Below are 18,745 nucleotides of genomic sequence, written 5' to 3'. Positions count from 1 at the left end.
GAATTCCTAGACTATCGCCTTTCGCACTCCGATCTGAAGAGCGAGATAACGAAAGAGTTTTCTGACCGAAGATATATTATCGAGTCTTTCACATTCCTTCTTGATAACAAGTTACCTTCCTGATCTTAACCGACCATATCTTGCCATGAAACTGCCTTCCTTCTCCGATGCAAGGGCAGCGAGGGGATTCTAACTTAATGCGGTAGCCAGGGTAGTCTAGGACCCCTGAGCCCTGGAGCGCCGAGGACTGTGCGCTTTTAAGGTTATTTTCTAGTGTACCATTTCCAGCGCTTGGACTCTGTGACAGTTGCTATTATTAGAATGCTCGCTGGACTTAGCGGACAGGCGGCAAGGCAGGTTCAAAAGTTACTTCACAAATCTCGATACAAAGGGATGAGTCGCATGATTTTTACCAAGAGATATGCCGGGGTTATGACTCGAGAAACCTACTTCGTATATGAGTTATTATTTCGTAATCAAGTAAGCTGGCAGGTTTTCGATTCTAGACTTGCTAGGCCTGGATGCTGTGCCGCACGGCTTAATATCAACGATGTAAGATGTGAACCATAACCCCCCTCAGCTCAAAAGCACAGGCTTCTAGCAGTGCCGACACCACGGGCTAGGACAAGATAAGGTGCTATACAGCCCTGAAAGGACAATTAGGCGACGCTACGACGATGACTTAGCACAGCAGATGGACATACCGCGGACGGGCTTTAGTTTTAAACCGTTGCCCGCCTCGCGAGGATTCAAAGCCTTGTAAAGATAGCATGCTAGATCGGACGTGATGGTAAAATGCGGTATAGCCTAAGCTGACGTCAGGAACTAGTTCCTATAACCCCGCCCTATCAATTGATGAATTAGAGGAAATAATTAGTTCCCGTTCCCGTCTCCATAGGTAGATCTGAAGTGCCGTAAAACAATCCCTCTGCTTCAAAGGTTCTCGATGGGGGCGGGCGAAAAAGAAATTAAAGGGACACAAACTTGCTGTATTGCCTCTGAAATTCGACACGCGCAGCTGTAGCTATATAAGTCGCGTAGTATGTGGTGGATGCTGTGTAGGTGCCGTGCCGCACGTCGTGGTTGGTTCAGATCTCGCATACTGCTGCACTCATCGTGAATTGACGATTGGTTCCTAGGGGCTAAAATACTACTAGGCTACGCATATTCTCGCAATTCCTAGCCTCATCTAGGAGCAGATAGATAATAGGTATATCTTCGACCGTTTCTCTTTAAGGCGAGAATCGTTCCACGGAACGTGGCAATTGTCAATTTAATACCACCCTCTACACTTCCGGCCACACATGATTGACCAAAGCCCGCACGGACGCCTGCAACGGAATCCTTCGCGATGCGTTCTAACTTGCTTCGTTTGTTCGCCACTGCAACATAATATAGCCCGTGGCTCACCCATTCGTCCCGCAACCATGATGTTGATTATATCCCCCAAATGCGACCCTCCCAGCCAAATCCAGCAACGTGCCTGATGCGACAGAGGGTCTGACCAATGTGAGTCGTTCGACCTCATCTTGCCATCTTCTATATCCAGCAGTACAAGACCTTGGCAGCCCAGTAAGCCCGCAGCACCGCGGTGTTTTATAAAAAATAGCATAGCCTTTCGATGCGCTGCGTGATGTCACCCTACTGCATTTCAGCTGGGTGGTAGTGCTGACTCCCACGAGCTCCGTTTCCAGGCTCTGTATCCACTCACCATGCTTTCATCCATGTAAGTCAGCCGGTCGGCCACGCATCCTGCACCGAAGTAGCACCACTCAGAGCGAAGAGTGATCGTTGAAGCCTAACGTATAGATAGAGTTCTTATCCACTCGTTCGCGCGCAGGCATCGACCTGGATGGATCTTCCTTTCAAGATCACTGTTTGCTGCCCCGATCGCAACCAGCCATTTTCAATCCCGTTCCGGCCTTTGACCCTTTGACGTACGGTGGACGGCATAATTTGCCCGAAACAAGAGCGTAATGCCGGACCTTTCATCATTATCGCCGGCCGAATTGCAGCAGTTCCTCGACGGGCCGGCCCTCACGCCGCCGGACGGTGTCATACCTAACTTTGATAACCGGGATAATAAGGATTATATCTCTCAAGCAGTATTGCCGTTATGTCTAGTGTTGACGACGATAGCGGTCTTTCTCCGGGTCTGGGCCAGGATATTTTGCATAAAGAAGATTGAATTGCCTGACGGTGAGCCTAGCTTATATGATTGACATCAAATCGCCTCGCTTGCTCTAACATTCACCTTCAGTATTAATGACAATTGCGTATGGTTGTTATATAACAAATATAGTCTTTGGATACCGCTTAACAGAGAATCCGGGGGTTTTCGTTCACACATGGGACATTCGTGTGAAGGATATGTCGAGCGTCCTGTATCCCTTATTCCTCAGCGCTAGTTTCTACATCGGCGTCGTGTTGACCATCAAGGCGGCGATTCTCCTCGAGTGGGCCCGAATATTCATTCCGTACGGGGTACGGAACCGTTTCTTTTGGTGCGTCTATGCTGTGCTGGGCGCCAACACCATATTCTACATCATAGTGCTCTTTCTCATGAACTTCGCCTGCACGCCGGTTCAGAAAAACTGGGACCCCTTATTCGTTGGCGGATCTTGTCCGATCAATACGCAGGCCGTTAACATCGCATCGGCCGTACTGAATCTCTGCTCCGACATATTCATCCTGCTCCTGCCACAGCGCATTATCTGGGGTCTGAAGATGTCGACAAAGACGAAGACTGGTGTATCCATTATATTTGCCTTCGGTATCATGTATGTACTACACGCGCACGACTTAAGATTGAAACCTAACAATACAACAGATGCATTATCGCAGCAGGCTTCCGTCTCGGCGCAGAAATTGACTACACCAAATCAGAGGATGTCATCTACAATATTTCGCCCGTCTTACTATGGGCGTTAGCCGAAATGACGTGCATGTTCCTTGTCTTCGGTGTCCCAAGCGGCTCCAAGATCATGTCCGACCTACGCATACCGAGCAAGCTCGCCTCATCACTACGATCCCTAGGAGGCAGATTCCAAAGGAATTCCTCGTCGCGCGGAAGCGGCAGTGGTGCTGCGTCGTGGCCGCGCTCGAGCATGATCATGAACAACTCTCACGCGGACTCGTCACGGACGTACTACCGCAAGCTCGAGAACGGGCACGGCGGCATGCAACTTACGACCATCGACTCGACGCAGGGCCAGCCGCCGAGCGAGTCCACGGAATACCTCAAGGACCAGACGAACATGTTGCCCGCCGAACCCGAGGCCGGCATGATAATACGGACGACGCACTTTGTGACGCGCGAGGACTACGGCGGGTACGAGCACAACCTCGCCGTAGGCGACGGCTACGATCGCCAACATCCGTGGGCGAAGGAGCGGGTTTAGGGATCTGATCTGTCCCAATCTTGTAGAGTACCTTGTTTACGAGCTTGGATTTATGATTTTGGGTATTTTCATCTTCTCGTCACTGGCTCCCAGTGGGGATCGGACTCGGTAAGGGATCGGAAAGGGCGAGGTCTGAAGGAAACCTCTGAGAATCTGGCTGGCTCTCAATAAAACTAGGCTATACATCAATGTTCCTGGATGGGACAGTTATTAGCTGTGTACGGTTTGTACATATATGGAACAATGGTTACCGTATTTACATATTCCTTTTCCGGTTACCTACCTACTCACCCATGACACGTACCATGCGGATGTGGCTGGAGAGAGGTCAAGTACGTTATCCGTAACCCCCCACACCCCTGCCATGGCTCCTCCAACCCTTACAAGCCTGCCCTACGATCTACAGCACAAAATAATCATAAAAGTCTTACCGGAAGACTTCGAGAGCCAGGCCTCAACATGTAGGACAATCTATCAATTATACACGCCATTTATCGAGCGCCACAACCGCCTCCTCTCCTGGTTCCAGGATTTACATAGGTACATATGGGTCAATCGCGGAGCCTGTCAATAATACCACTCATTAGGACGACGGCGCGTTGCATTCGAGAGATGCAGACTTGAATTGCGACAGTATCCTTTTCGGTGGCAAGTTCCCGCCATGGTGACTGATGCCGACTTGCTCAAACATGCCCCACAGCGTTGGGATTCATATTTGCAAAAGCGGGGCTCTGGTCTGAGTCCACTGAGATAAAATCGAACTCGATGAATGGGCTTGGTAACGATGATTGCTGTGTCAAAGGTATCATTGATGGTATAGCTGGCTACTTGGTTTCGAAGAGCTATCCCAATGGTCTCACGTGGTGAAAGGCATTAGCTATCTTGCCTGGCATCCAAGGTTTCATGGTGCTCTCCTGTATTTCAATCAAGTAGTTTCCCTCTCGGCTCACCATCCTGACATGATAGTATGATCTTGCATTCATTTTAGTTATCTAGGTACATAGACCGCTCTCATTTGCTATCATGTGATTCATCTCAAGGGAAATGAAAGAATATACTATTCAAAGTCATAAAAGTAGGACAGAGAGGTTAATACGAACTATCCCACGAGAGGCCATTTGGCAATCTACGAAGAGTTGGTGTGGTCGGCGTAGATTATCTCAGCAGCTTGTTCAGCTAAAGCATAAGTGGCAACTTGTAGATGTCCGGTGATAGCCACAGGAAACACTGAGGCGTCGACCACACGCAAGCCCCTGACCCCTTTCACCCTCAATTTACTGTCGACCACCTTGCCCATTGCTGCGGTTCCCATCGGATGGAAGCTCGTCCTACATTAAATGTCTTAGCGATAAAATATACCCTGATTATAGGAGTTGTTATGCTGGGAGAATTACCCGAACCCGGCCCGTATGCGCGCGTCGATATACTCGTCGGTCGAGTTGGTCGACAGCACCTCATCGAAGCCAGCCGCGCCCGCCTCCCCATTGAGTATCTCACGACCGATGACCGTAGCGTCACTACCGGCGAACTTGATCTGCGTCTTGATGGCCTCGCGCGCTACGTAGCGGTCCACAGCTGTACCTAAGAAATTCGGATCGATGAGCGGCGCTTCTCTGATATCGGCCGATGCAAGCTTCACCGAGCCGCGAGCCGTCGGCAGTAACATGATGGCGCCGAACGTTACCAGCGATCCATCCGCTGCTCCGGCATACATGAAGACATGTTCCACAAAGGTGCGCTTATCAGCCAGGAGTGGGTGGCTGGACGGATCCGGGACTGCGCCCTCATCCTCGGCGATTGCGGCTGCGAGGCCCTCTTTACGTACGTCGCTAGACACGATCAGATCGAACGGAAAGCCCAATCCGTATTGCGGTTGGCTGAATAGCGGATTGGGAGACCCAACCGCCCACCCGGCACTAGGGTCCTTCACTTTCCACGCATGGAAAAACAGGCCGTGATCAGCGAGATTCTGCCCGACGTCCGGGTGATCCACGAGGGTTGGAATGCCGTGTTTAGTAAGCTCGCCAGCCGGACCAACGCCAGATAACATGAGCACTTGAGGCGTACGTACGGCGCCGGCTGCTACAATGATTTCACGTCCACGAATTTCGGTATTACAAGCCAGCCGGATACCAACGGCTACCGCACCATTGCCATCCTCTGCATGATCAGTTTTCTCGACCAGAACCTTTTCCACGAGGGTATTGGTTAATACGGTGATTCCATCGAGTGGGTAGATACTTGAGGCGATTTCCCGCCTACCTTCTTCCTTATTCTCGTTCAGTTCGCCAACCCCTAGAGGATTGCCCGCGTTGGCATCGAGGCCCAGCAAAGGGTCGATCCCAACTTCTGCCCAGGACCTCAGCGCGTAGTCACGAAGCGGAAACGCTCGGTCGGTTGATGTGGCGGATTGTATGAGCACGGGCCCGTTATGGCCGTGTTGGTCCGGATTTGTAGTGTTGTTCCAGAACGTCTCGGTCTTCCGCATGTAAGGAAGCTGTCCATCATAGCTCCAACGCGCGTCGTTCGTCAACGAGCCCCAGAGATCATAGTCATACTTGTCACCGCGGAGCCAACCCCCTAAATTGAGAGCTCCAAGTTAACATAGTTCAAGGAACTCTTAGAAACAAGAGTAATGTAACATACCACCGTTAATGACCGTCCCTCCGCCTAGGGCTTTACCGTTTGGCAGGTTGATGCTGCGACCATCGAGGTGCAATTGATTAACGCTATTGTCTTTCCAGTCAAAGTCACCACCAATTAGATTGGTGGAGTTTGGCCAGATGATGTCAGATCGATTGCTAGCATCTGGGCCTGCTTCAACAACGAGTATCTTGAGACTTGGGTCGAACTGATGCAGCCGATGAGACACAACCGACGCGGCCAATCCACCGCCTACAAACATATAGTCCCAAAAAATGCTCGATATTTGATCAGGGGTTTCACCCGCCATATCTTCCGAGGTATTGACGCGCAAAAGATACAGAATAATTTACAAAGGTAGAAAAGCTTCTTGTTCGTACTAGTTGATCCACAGGAAATTATCGGAAATAGCTCCACTGGAGTTGTCTAGGTACCTTTTGTAAGTCAATAAGGTTCTTCGAGACATTTGACCATACCGATTTTCCAGAGGTCTTGGTTATATTCGACAAGGCATCGCTCGCAGTCAATATGTGTGCACAATCTCAAGATATCCATAATAGACAACCCCTCACTTTGACTAATCACCTGGCCTCAGCCTGCTTCTGTTTATGCAACCGGCAACCAACAGCTTCGGGGTGTACATAGTATAATTTCGTTTTGGGGGGATGGGGGGCTGAGATTCTGTTGGTAGCAAAAGCTGACGTCGGACAAAGGGTCCGCTGCAATCTATATGGGATTAGGCCTTGTAGGCTACTATATTATAGTTGAATCTGGCACATACCTCCCTGTATTTAAGTGTTCTACGTTCCCAGTGTGTTAAACAGGTAGTAATATATTTGTCTACCAAATAATGATGTTATGAAAACTCAATCCCTCCCGCTTTCCCCCTGCCCCTTTACCCCCTGCCCCTTTACCCCCACCTCCCCCCCCCCCCCCCCCCCCCAAAAAAACGAGATTAAATCGAAAGCGTAGATAAGTAGGCAATTAGCTTCAAACATTACATAGGTAGTTGGTATTTCGTGTATCCCACGTCTCCTCTACTGTCATCATTCTTAACTTAATAGTAAACAGGGTTCTCCGGGTCCGTAAGGTCGAAGACGACGGAGGAGTGCGGCTTGGCTCCGCCGCGGTTGGCGAACTCACGCTGAAAATCGATGCTGCGGTTGAAGCTCAGCGACCCGTCGTCGAGGATGTCGATGTACAGGGCCTTGTAGTCGGCGGGGGTGTTGATGAGGCCGATGTCGCCCGTCTGCACGAAGTAGTCCGTGACGACGATGTGCTTTTGGTCCGGGGTGATCTTGATGTAGTGCGGGCCGATGGTGGGCTGGTCTTCGTCCGGGTTGTCGAGGCGCTTCACGTTGTCTAGGTCGGAAATGTCGAGGGCCGCGATGTGGTCTGCTGTTGTCAGGGTGAAATAGGCGAATTTCCCGTCGGATGAGATATCAGAGCTGCAGGGATGGAAGGTTAGTTGTGTTCTTGGTGCGATTACAAGAAGAGGATGCTTAGGTAATCACGGAGTGGTAGATGGTGCACTTACTAGATAGCAGTGGTGTCGCGGGCCTTAGGACCCAAGTCGAAAAGAAGCTTGGCCACGCCTTGCTTGCCGTTACTGTCCTTGCGGTGGGGATAGATGATCCAGACTTGACCTAAGTGGACCGCGGTTGCAAGAGCAGCTCCTTCGGAGTTACCGGGGATGAACTTGACGTCCTGGATACCACCACCCTGTAGAATTTGTTAGTAGAAGTCTTATGGCATGAATACAGTATGGATATACATACGTCAGGGATTTCAATTGTGCTGATGATTTCACGAGTTGGAAGATCCCACAGTCTAAGGGTGTTGGCCCTTTGAATTCCCAAGCTCGGCTTTAGGATGCTCAGGGGGACGATAAAGTCGGAAGTCAAAATGACATTTCTGTCAAAATCGACAGAAAGACCGTGCGGGGAGAATTGTTCCCCGAGAATGTTGAGGGTACCTTCTACGCTCTCTGGCCATTCGTGGATGATATTGAAATCAGCATCAGTTTCAATAAGACGGCCAGGAGAAGTGCCAAGAGCAGCTAGAGCGTATGTAAGCATGACATAGCGACACGAAAGGGATCCATAAACTTACAGCCCATGTATGTGATGAAGAAACCCCTATTCATATTATTAGACAGAATCTTACTAGAGAGTCTTCATTGGAAAAGGACTTACCCATCGGGCTTTGCGCGGATCTCATCCACGATAGACGAGAGGATTCCGCGGTTGCTCTTCTTAAAGGTAGGTTGATACGGATCAGAAACGTCAAAGTAAAATGCCGTGTCTTGCGTCTTCAATAATGAGAGCAATCCGCCACCAATCAGGGTCTTCCCATCGTAAGAAGGTCCAAGATGGTGGGGGCTGTTGCCGCTTGAGGGAACATCGGTTACATAAATAAGAGTTCCAAAGGTATCCTACGAAGTCAGTCATGAACGTATTCCAAAGATTGCTATTGCGGTAGGTGTAATGAAGACGGTGGCCTTGTAAGGGACGAAAGGGAGTTATCTTGAGAATGTCGAAAATGTCCTTATACGGACTGACACTTGGGCCACACCAGGGGGGTCACTCTGGTTCCGCGATAAGTCCATGCAGATTAACTTACATCATCAAGACTGTATGTCGCCAGGAAGTCTGTATACCATTAATAAGCTGTACTCTCCTATTCCTAGTCATCACTAACCTTTATGCTGGTTGTCCCCAGAGGCAGTCCAGAAGTAGCCTATCTTCTTAGGCTTGATGTTGCTTCCCTCCCAAGGGGGGCTATCTAATGCTGGAGTTGGAACCTGTAGAATGGGAAGAGGCGGAGCAATGTCATTCAAGGCCTCAGTAACACCAGGAATAGAAGGAATAAGGGGAGGCAAAGACAGAGCAGACACAGATGACGTCAATAGCGATGCCCCTAGTATTAGGGCTGCAGAGGAAGACATTTTGAATGCTGGTGACCAGGGTTCGAAGGAAGATATCGTGAGACTGGATTGTAGCTGCTGAGAGAATATGAGGAAGTAAGAGCAAATTACATGCCTTTATATACTCAAGATCATGCCAAACGCGTGTAGATGCCAAGGTTTCTTTTCTCTACCTAAACCATCACAGTCACCTACTAGAGGCTTTCATCACGAACGATGTCTTCACATGTTGCACAATATCCTACGACATGTTGTTGATCCGAATTTCACTTAAATGTTGTCATGGCCTGGCCGAATAGCGTCATAAAGGTCTCGATCGTGATAATATTCTAGCATAAGTTACTGAGGCCTAGTGCTATTGGGTAATATGATGTCAATGAAGAAGTTTTCTGATACTAACTCGGTATATTTACCTAGGGTGGGCAGTCACGTCAGTGTAAAAAACTGAAGCTGCATTGAGCTATAGCTGCTTACAGGTTCGATCAGCGCCTTGTATCCTATTTCGTGTCATACCAGAGCTTTGGTACAGCAATAGCTTATTTCAACAACCTTGAGCGTCAACGAACATGGGTGTATGTTGGTATAAGCTGAAGACTGCGCGATCCAACATCGTGGTTCTTGGTAAACCCCTAATCCACGTTGGGCCAAGCTAATTCCCCTAATAGTCTGCGCTGCAACCCCCGGACTGACAGGGCCCTTAAGGCTAGCATTCAGTTAGTCGGCATATGCGATAGTGGGGCAGTATGGGGTGATGCGATCGTTGTCAACAGCTCACAATAGCTTAAAATATTTTAGCGCCTAGATTGACCTAACGGTACTCGTTTACACATCAACTAAAGTTGCATGGGTCAAGTAGATCAATCTCGTAATTGTATAAGTAAATATGCTAATGTGGTAGAGTACCTAGGTAGCCAGCCCCTTTTACATACGAAAAAATGACATCACCTGTTACAGGGCTCTCCTTCCTTACCCTGAGGAAGGAAGGATTTATTAGCTGCGATAAGGAAGGGAAGATAAATAGTTAGTTAAAAGGGATAAAATAAAGCTTTTTAACATTAAGATAGTAAAAGAAAAATAATTTATTTTGCTTTGTAAAGATTCATTATTGCGATTATTTATTCTTATTATTATTATTGTTATTATTTAATATTACGTTTGTTTTTTATTAAAACGTGATATGGTAATATTTTTTTATTTAACGGGAACGATTCGGAATATTATTAATTATTTTTATTTATTTACTTATAAGAAAAAGTAAGAAAAATGTTAAGTTATACGATATAAGGAAATAATTTATTAAAATAAATTTTTTAAAATATTTTATTAAAGATATTATTAATTTAAGGTTTAAATTATAATTATTAAATAAATTAATATTATAGGATAAAAGTTTTTTATTAATTTAAATAATTTACTTAAATAATATATTTATTTTTAATAATATTATATATTAAAAAGTTATAATATTTTTCAGGTTAAAAATTTAAAACGAATTATATTAAAAATATATAAATTAATCCTTCCCTTGTTATTTTAAAAGAAAAAGTATAAGTTTTTATAATTTTTAAAAAGAACATTTTTTAACTTTAACATTTAAATTTTTAATATTTTTTTATAATTTTTAAAATTTTATTATTTTTTTATTTTTATTATTTAATAGGTATAATTTTAATTAAATAAATTAATTATATTATATTTTTTTATTAATAAAATTATATATTTAATTATTAAAAAATTATTGTTTTTTTTTTACGGATAAATCGAATAATTATTATAATATTTTTATTTTATTTTAAAACGTATTTTTTATAATAACAAGTAATAATATTTTACGTTATTTATTAATTTTTTCGGATTTTACTTATAATGCATAAAACGGTTTATATTATTTATAAATGAATTTAATAATGCCGATTCGTATAAAAAATATAAAAATAATATTATTTTTATTAATTTTATTATTAATTTTAATTTAAAATATTAACTTAAAGTTTATTTAATTTCGGTTATTTTTATTAATATCTTTATTAACGGAATTATTATCTTTATTTAATTTTTTATTATTATTAAAATTAATATTATTTTATTTAATATTTATTATAAAATTAATTAATGTTATAATTAAATTATTTTAATTAAAAAACGTATATTTATTTAAAAACTTTATAAATATAATTTATTTTATAAAATTAACCGTGTTAATTTAAGTAATTTATAAAAAGTTTATAATTAAATAATTAATAATATTAAAAGTTATTATTAATAACGTTTAAAACCGATGGAATAAAACTTTAAAAATTTTATATTTATTTAATAAGAACCGCATTAATTAATTAACCGTAAAAATTAATAAAAAAATAAATAAAAAAATAAGTTTTTTTATTATTATTATTTATTTCCGGAACGTTATAAAAAATTAAAACGTTAAATTATTATTTAAAACGGTATAATAATAAGTTAAATAAATATAAAAATTAGAAAATAAATTAATTTTAAATAAATAAAGTTTTTACTTTAAAATATTTATTATTTATACTTTATATTTAATTTTAACATTTTTATTTTAATTAACTTTAAGTTAATATATTATAATTTTTATATTAATAACGCTTATAATTTACTTGTTAACTTTTTTCCGAATTTAAGGTATAATATTAAACGGAATATAAAGTTACGAAATAATATTAAACTTAATTTATATATAAACTTTATATTTAATAATTTATATGTTAAAAAATTATTATAAATTAACAATAACTTTATACTTATTCGGGATAATGTTATATTAATTATTAAATAATTATTATTTATTAATTTTTAGTTATTATTTATTAATTTTTAGTTATTATTTATTAATTTTTAATTATTATTTATTAATTTTTAATTATTATTTATTAATTTTTAATTATTATTTATTAATTCTTAGTTATTATTTTTTAATATATATTTTTTTAAATATAATTGGTTATTATTATTTATTATATGGATAATATCTACCCCCCGCTTTATTTATTTAAAGTAAATATTTAATATATAATAAAATATTATTAAAATTATAATTACGGTTATTTATTAATATAAGCGGTAATAAAATAAATAAAAATTAATTTAAATTTAAATTATTTATATATAATAATAAAAAGATTTTTATTACGAAATATATAATTATAATTAATTATTTAATTTATTATAAAAGGGTAAATATTATTTTAAATGTTTTAAAATAAAGTATTTTAATAAAAAAAATAAATAAAATAAGTTTTTTTAATTTATTATTTATTAGTTTATAAAATTATATAATTATTAATTTTAAGTTATAAAAAGATATTTTTTTTAAGAAATTTTAAAGAAATAAAAGTGAAATATTATACGAGGTTAATAAATTAAAATATTTATTTAATAACGAAGATATTTTATTTTTATATAATTATATTAATTAAAAAATTTAATTTTATAATAAAATTAGTAATGATAATAAGAATAATTAAATTTATTAAATAAAGTTTTATTTAAATTTATAATTAATTTAATGTATTATATTTAAATTTAAAAAAAATATAATTTAAGATTTAAAATCTTAGTTTATGTAGTTAAAATACGTAACGCGCGTTAAATATTAATAAAATAAAATAATAAAAAATAATAAAACGGCTTACGTTATTTACTTTAAAAAAGAATTAATTAAAATTAAAAATATTAAAAGTAAGTGCGATAAATTTAATGTTTTAATAAATGTTATATATTAAGTGTGCGATAATGCGAAAAATAAATTATAAAACCGGGATATTAATGACTTAATAAAGGATAAAAATAAAAACCCGGATAAGAAATAATAAAACATTATAAATAAATCGGCCGATAAAAATAAAAATATTAAACTAAAGGAATTATAGTGGAAAAAGTTTTTTTATTAAAAATATTATAACTTAATATGTAAGGGAAATTATTATAATAAAAAAAAGAAAATTAAAGTTTTTTTTATTAATAATATATTAATTATTTTAAACTTAAATATAAGGTTAAAAATAATAATATCTTAAGAAAATTTAAATTATATGGTATAAAATTTTATGTTTAATATAAGTTTAAAAAATTAAAAATTAATAATTTAAAAAGGATTTTTAAGTTATTAAGTTATAATTTAAAACAAGGTTTTATATAAAAATTGCCGAAAAAAATATTTATTATATTATTATTAAATAAATATAAAATTATTATAAAAAAATATAAAAAATTATAACGAAGGGATAAATAATTAAATAATTCATTATTAGAAACGGAATTTAATTAAATTATTTATAAAAATAATAAAATAATTTTAAAAGGTTTAAATTTTTTAAATAATAACGTTTAAAAATAACGAAAAAATATTATATATTTTTTTTTAATAAATAACAATTTATATTATTTTAAATTTTTTAAATAATTTTAAGTTATTATATTTATAAAAATAAACTTTATAAATTTATTTATAAATATATATTTTTTATTAAGAATAATATTAAAAAATATTTTAAATAAATATTATTTATTTATAATAATAAAAAAACTTATTAACTTTTTTAATTTATCCGGGGTTAATATTAAATTGAAAGTAATTAAAATTATTATTATTTTTATATAATATAAGATAAATAATAACAAGATTTAATAAGAAAACGTTAAAATATATATTATTAATTTTTTATTTTATAGATTTTTTTTAAGAATATTTTTTTTAAAATTAAATTAATTATATATCTTTTGGGGTAAATAAAATAAAAATAATAAATTACGGATTAAAAATAACGAAAATTTCATACTTGTTATAAATATAATAAAAGGGTTAATTCGGAAATGCGTTATTATCCGGGTAATAATAAATATAATTATTTAATTAAGTTTTGGTATAAATATCGAAATAAATTTCTTAAATATTCCAATTTCTAAAAATAAATATTACGTATGTTTATAAATGTTTATTTTATTAAATGGTTTTATAATGGAAAGCCTTATTAATATAATAATAATAAAATAAAAACGTATTTTTTTTTTTTTAAACTTAAAATTAAACTTTATTTAAATTAAATAAAATTAATATTTTAAAACATTTAAAAAAGTATATATATAAATAATTATAAAAGCTTTCGTAATAATAATTAAAGTATAATTAAATATAATATAAATAATTTTTTTTATAAAATTATTAAAATATAAAAATATATTTAAAAAATTTAAAGATAAATAATACTTTAATAATTATTTTTATTATATGTTAATATTAAAAAACATTAATTTAACGGATATAAATATTTTAGAAAACTAAAATAAATTAATATATAAAAGGATTAAAAGCGTTATTATTAAATATATGTACTTTTTCCGTTTAAAACTTAAGAAATTTAATAATAATATTAAAATATTAATATTTTTCCGGGAAAAAATTAACTTAATAAACCTTAAGTAAAAGTTATATTATATGTCCCGAAGGGATAAAATAATAATAAATAATATTTTAAATTTATTAAAAGAAATGAAAATAATAAAAAATATATTATTAATAATTAGTTTTTTAATATTTAATTTAATTTTTATTATTTAAAAAAATAAAAAATTAAAAGTTGTTATTAATTTACGATAAGTTAATATAAAATTAATTTTTAATGTTTATTTTTTATTAAAGTAAAATAATATTTTAAATTTAATATATAATTATATTATTTTTATAATAATAAACGTAATAAAAGGTTTTTTTTAATAAAATATAAAATAAAATAATAAATAAAAAATAACGTTCGTTATATTATATAAAGGTTACGAGTAGTTAATAATAAGTATAATAAGTTTAATAATTTTATCCGGCTTTTTTTAATATTAAATAAAAAAATTTTTAAGGTAATATTTATGGTAATTTATGTTTATTTATATTAATAATATTATTATTTTTAACCGATTTATTAAAAAATATATAAAACATTTAAACTTAATATTAATAATTTTAAAAAAATTAAAAATCTTAATATTATTAAGAAAATACCATTTTATATAATTAAGATTAAAGATATTAAATCATTAGGTATTTTAATTTAGTTTATTTATAATAAAAGAAAAAATAAAAGCCATTTATAAATTAAAATTAATTATATTAAAAGATTTTAAATATAATTTAAGGTTAATAAAATATTATTAAAATTTTATTATAAAATATTTTATAATAATAGAACTTTTATTTAAATTAAAAGTTTTAAGTTATAAAAATAGGTTATTAAAGAATTTATAACGCTTTAATTATATTAAGAAAATTAAATTATTACTTTTATTAATAAAACTTAATGTTTTAATAATAAAAGATTAAATTACGGAGTATAATAAAGAAGTTATACGGTAATAAAAGATTTGGAAAAATGTATAAAAGGTATAAATAAAATTAAAAAATAAGTTTTATAAAGTAATTAAATTAATTTTTTTTAATTATAAAAAGCCGTTTATATTATATATAAATAGTAATATAAAAGGGTATAAAATAAAATTATATTAAATATAAAAAGAAAAGTATAAGTTTATTATTTTTTTCTCGAAAAGTTTATTAAAATATAAAAAAAATTATTAATTAATAAAATTAAAAATAAAATATTTAATATAAACATTTTAAACTTTATTATATATTTTAAATTATAATAAAATATATATAATAACGGATTATATAATAATAAAAAATGTTTTTAAAAAAAGCGGCATTTTATAAAAATAAAAATAATTTATAGCGTGGCGTTTTTTTTTTAATTAATATAAAAATTAAATTAAATTCATTTATAAATTAAAACGCCATTATATTAACGTAAACGCATTATTTTATATGTATTTAAATTTAATAATTATTTAAAATACCTTGAATATAATAATCACTTGTATTTTTTTAATGAAAATACGGTCCAAGGCGTTTAAATTAATTAAAATAATAACGGAAATTAGGATAGGATAATAAAATATTAATATAACGAAAAAAGTGGAAAAGAAAATATAAAAGGATATTATAATGTTATACCCGGATGTAAAAATGGTTTTATAAAAATTTAAAAAAATTATTATTATAAAATTATAAATATTAAACGATTTAATTTAAATAATAACCGTAGCTTTAAAAAATAATAAAACGTTTTAAATAATTTATATTAAATTAAAGGATTAAGTTTTAAACGATAAGAAATGAAATTAATTATATAATTTTATTTTGAATAAAAAGATAAAATTATTATATTTTATGGATAATGATTAAAAACAAATTTATATTTCGTATGTAGTATATTAATAATTTTTTAAAATAATTTACGATAATAAAATATATGTTAAAATAAATAAAATATATATTTTTTTAAGAAATTTAATTTTTATGTTAATATTAAAAAAAATAATGGAAACATATATTAAATTTTATTTATTATATTAAGGAATTAAAATAAATAACGATAAATTAAAAAATAATTTATTATTAATTTTATTATTCGAAACATTATTAAAGGTGTTTTATTTAAATTTTATAATAAGCTTATTAATATTAAAAGAAAGTTTTAATATAATATTAATTTTAATTAAAAAATTAATAAAGTTTAAGAAAACCTTGTGTGGGAAAACGACATGGATAATAAAAAAATAAGCGGATGTAATTTTTAAATATATTTATTTAAATTAATTATTATTAAACGTATTAATTAACGATATGAACTTTAAATTTCTATTTACGGTATAAAGCGTGTTATATAAAACAACGAAAATAAATATAAAAATAATATTAATATATTATTTTTAAGTTAATAAATAAATTAAATCGATAATAAAAATTATCGAAATAAAATTATATATTTATTTCGGAAATAAATAAAATTAAAATAATTAATTAAATTTTTTATTATATATAATAATGGTTATAAATATATTAGTTTATAAAAATACGAAATAAATTTCATTTTAAACTTTTTACGGCATTAAATTTAAATATTTCCTAACTTTTTAAAAAGATACGACGGATTTCATATCCGTTAAAACAATATATTAATAAAATGTTTTTAACGTTATTAAATTCGCGGAAATTAAAATAAAGGTATAGTATAACAAATAATATTTACCTTTTAAAAACTTAAAAACATATATATATATAAAATTAATTAAATTAAAATAATAAAAATATTATTTAAATAATTAAATAAAATTATTATTTAAAAAAATTAAGCTTTTTAAAATTAAAAAAAAGATATTACCTTATAAATATAAATTAAAATTACTTAAATAATTAAAATAACATTTAATTATATTATTATAATATTTAAAAATAATAAAACGGGACTTATATAATTAATTATAACTAACATTTAAATTCTTAAAAATTAATAATAAAAATATTTATATTATGGAATAAATTTTTTAAAAATAAATAAAGGATAAATAAAAATAATATTTAATTAAATAAATAATTTATAATAAATTAATTTAAAAAAATAAAGAGTTATTTCATTAAAATATTTTTAAATTACTTGTAAAATTTAATAAAAATATAAACGAAAATAAAGAAAAAATTATAAATTAAATTAAATTAAAATTATAATAACTTTTATTATTTTTTTTAAAAACGGGAAATTTTTATTATAATTAATTAATTTTTTTTTAATAAAAATTATAACCTTAAAATGTAATTATAATAACATTAAAACATATATTAATAAAAAAAAAAATTATTTATAAAGATAATTTAATTTTAAATATTTATAAAAATTATAATTTTTTTTATAAATATTTTTTTTTCTTTACTTTTATAACTTTTTTTTAATTTAATAATTTATTTTTATATATTAATTATTATTTACCATTAAATTTATACATTTTTTTTATTTTAAAAAGTAATTTTTTATAATTTTATAAATTTTTTTTTTATTTAATAAAAAATTTAAACTTTTATTTTTATATAATAAATATATTTTTTATTTAACCTTTATAATTTTTTACGTAGATGATTTATAAAATAATTATTTCCATGATTCCGTTGTTTTTATATTAAATAAAATGGTATATTTAATACGTTAAAGTAATTTATTAATGTTTTTAATATTATTTAATTAAACACGTTTATTATTTTATTTAAAATTAATAAAAGGCTTATTAAAATTTATATATAAAAAAGTAGTAGATTACGTTTTTAAGTATTTTTTTATATTATAAATCTTAAAGTATTTTGCGTATATAGCTTTGTTTAATCGTTAAAATATGGTTTTACGATTATATAAAATTTTTTATTTTAAAAGATAGAAATTAACTTTTAATAAACCTTTTATATTAATTATAAAAATATTTTTATAAAACGTAAAAACAATATTAAATTAACCGAACGTTATTATTTACGAGTATATATGGATAAATTATAGTTTAAGTTTATTATTTTTTTATAACCCTTAAAAAAAAAAAAATAAAATTATATTTAAAAAAGATAAAGAAAAATAAGAAAATACTTAATAATAAAAATTTTAAAATAATTATTTTAATATATTTATAAAATAATAAAAAAAGAAATTATAAATAATAAAATAAAATAAAAAATAACGTAAAAAAAAATTTTAATTCTTAATAATATAACGTGTAATATCGTAGCTTTATTAAAATAAAAAATAATATAAAAAAGGATTTTAATTTTCGGCGTTATAACACGTAAAACTATAACTTTAATTAAAATAATAATTTATATTTTTATAAATAATATAATTAATTTAAATATTACCGTATATAATGTAATATATTTAATTATAAATAT

The 18,745-nt window shown here is 31.2% G+C and overlaps 3 protein-coding genes across 3 annotated transcripts; 1 reads left to right on the top strand and 2 right to left on the bottom strand.

Annotated features, from left to right (window-relative positions):
- The first annotated feature begins 1,862 nt into the window (after positions 1 to 1,862).
- Positions 1,863 to 3,519, top strand: F4807DRAFT_29131 (uncharacterized protein). The gene is made up of 3 exons (XM_047994814.1): positions 1,863 to 2,199; positions 2,261 to 2,780; positions 2,831 to 3,519. Exons 1-3 carry the CDS (start codon positions 1,977 to 1,979, stop codon positions 3,399 to 3,401), a joined length of 1,314 nt encoding a protein of 437 aa, XP_047855745.1. The 5' UTR covers positions 1,863 to 1,976; the 3' UTR covers positions 3,402 to 3,519.
- A 732-nt stretch (positions 3,520 to 4,251) lies between these two features.
- On the bottom strand, positions 4,252 to 6,532 carry F4807DRAFT_29117 (putative GMC oxidoreductase). The gene is made up of 3 exons (XM_047994810.1): positions 6,048 to 6,532; positions 4,796 to 5,981; positions 4,252 to 4,729 (listed from the first exon to the last, which is right to left on the bottom strand). Exons 1-3 carry the CDS (start codon positions 6,352 to 6,354, stop codon positions 4,528 to 4,530), a joined length of 1,695 nt encoding a protein of 564 aa, XP_047855744.1. The 5' UTR covers positions 6,355 to 6,532; the 3' UTR covers positions 4,252 to 4,527.
- A 569-nt stretch (positions 6,533 to 7,101) lies between these two features.
- F4807DRAFT_466543 (uncharacterized protein) lies at positions 7,102 to 8,991 on the bottom strand (the record flags this gene model as incomplete). The annotated part of the gene is made up of 7 exons (XM_048002400.1): positions 7,102 to 7,492; positions 7,582 to 7,766; positions 7,823 to 8,103; positions 8,157 to 8,182; positions 8,240 to 8,478; positions 8,667 to 8,695; positions 8,745 to 8,991. 7 exons carry the CDS (start codon positions 8,989 to 8,991, stop codon positions 7,102 to 7,104), a joined length of 1,398 nt encoding a protein of 465 aa, XP_047855743.1.
- Between the last annotated feature and the right edge of the window lie 9,754 nt (positions 8,992 to 18,745).

This window comes from Annulohypoxylon truncatum (assembly GCF_022578515.1).
Source record: "Annulohypoxylon truncatum strain CBS 140777 unplaced genomic scaffold F4807scaffold_10, whole genome shotgun sequence".
In the NCBI taxonomy this organism is placed as follows: domain Eukaryota; kingdom Fungi; phylum Ascomycota; class Sordariomycetes; order Xylariales; family Hypoxylaceae; genus Annulohypoxylon; species Annulohypoxylon truncatum.
Note: the sequence above shows the minus strand (reverse complement) of the source record. Positions and strands in the feature narration are given on the sequence as shown.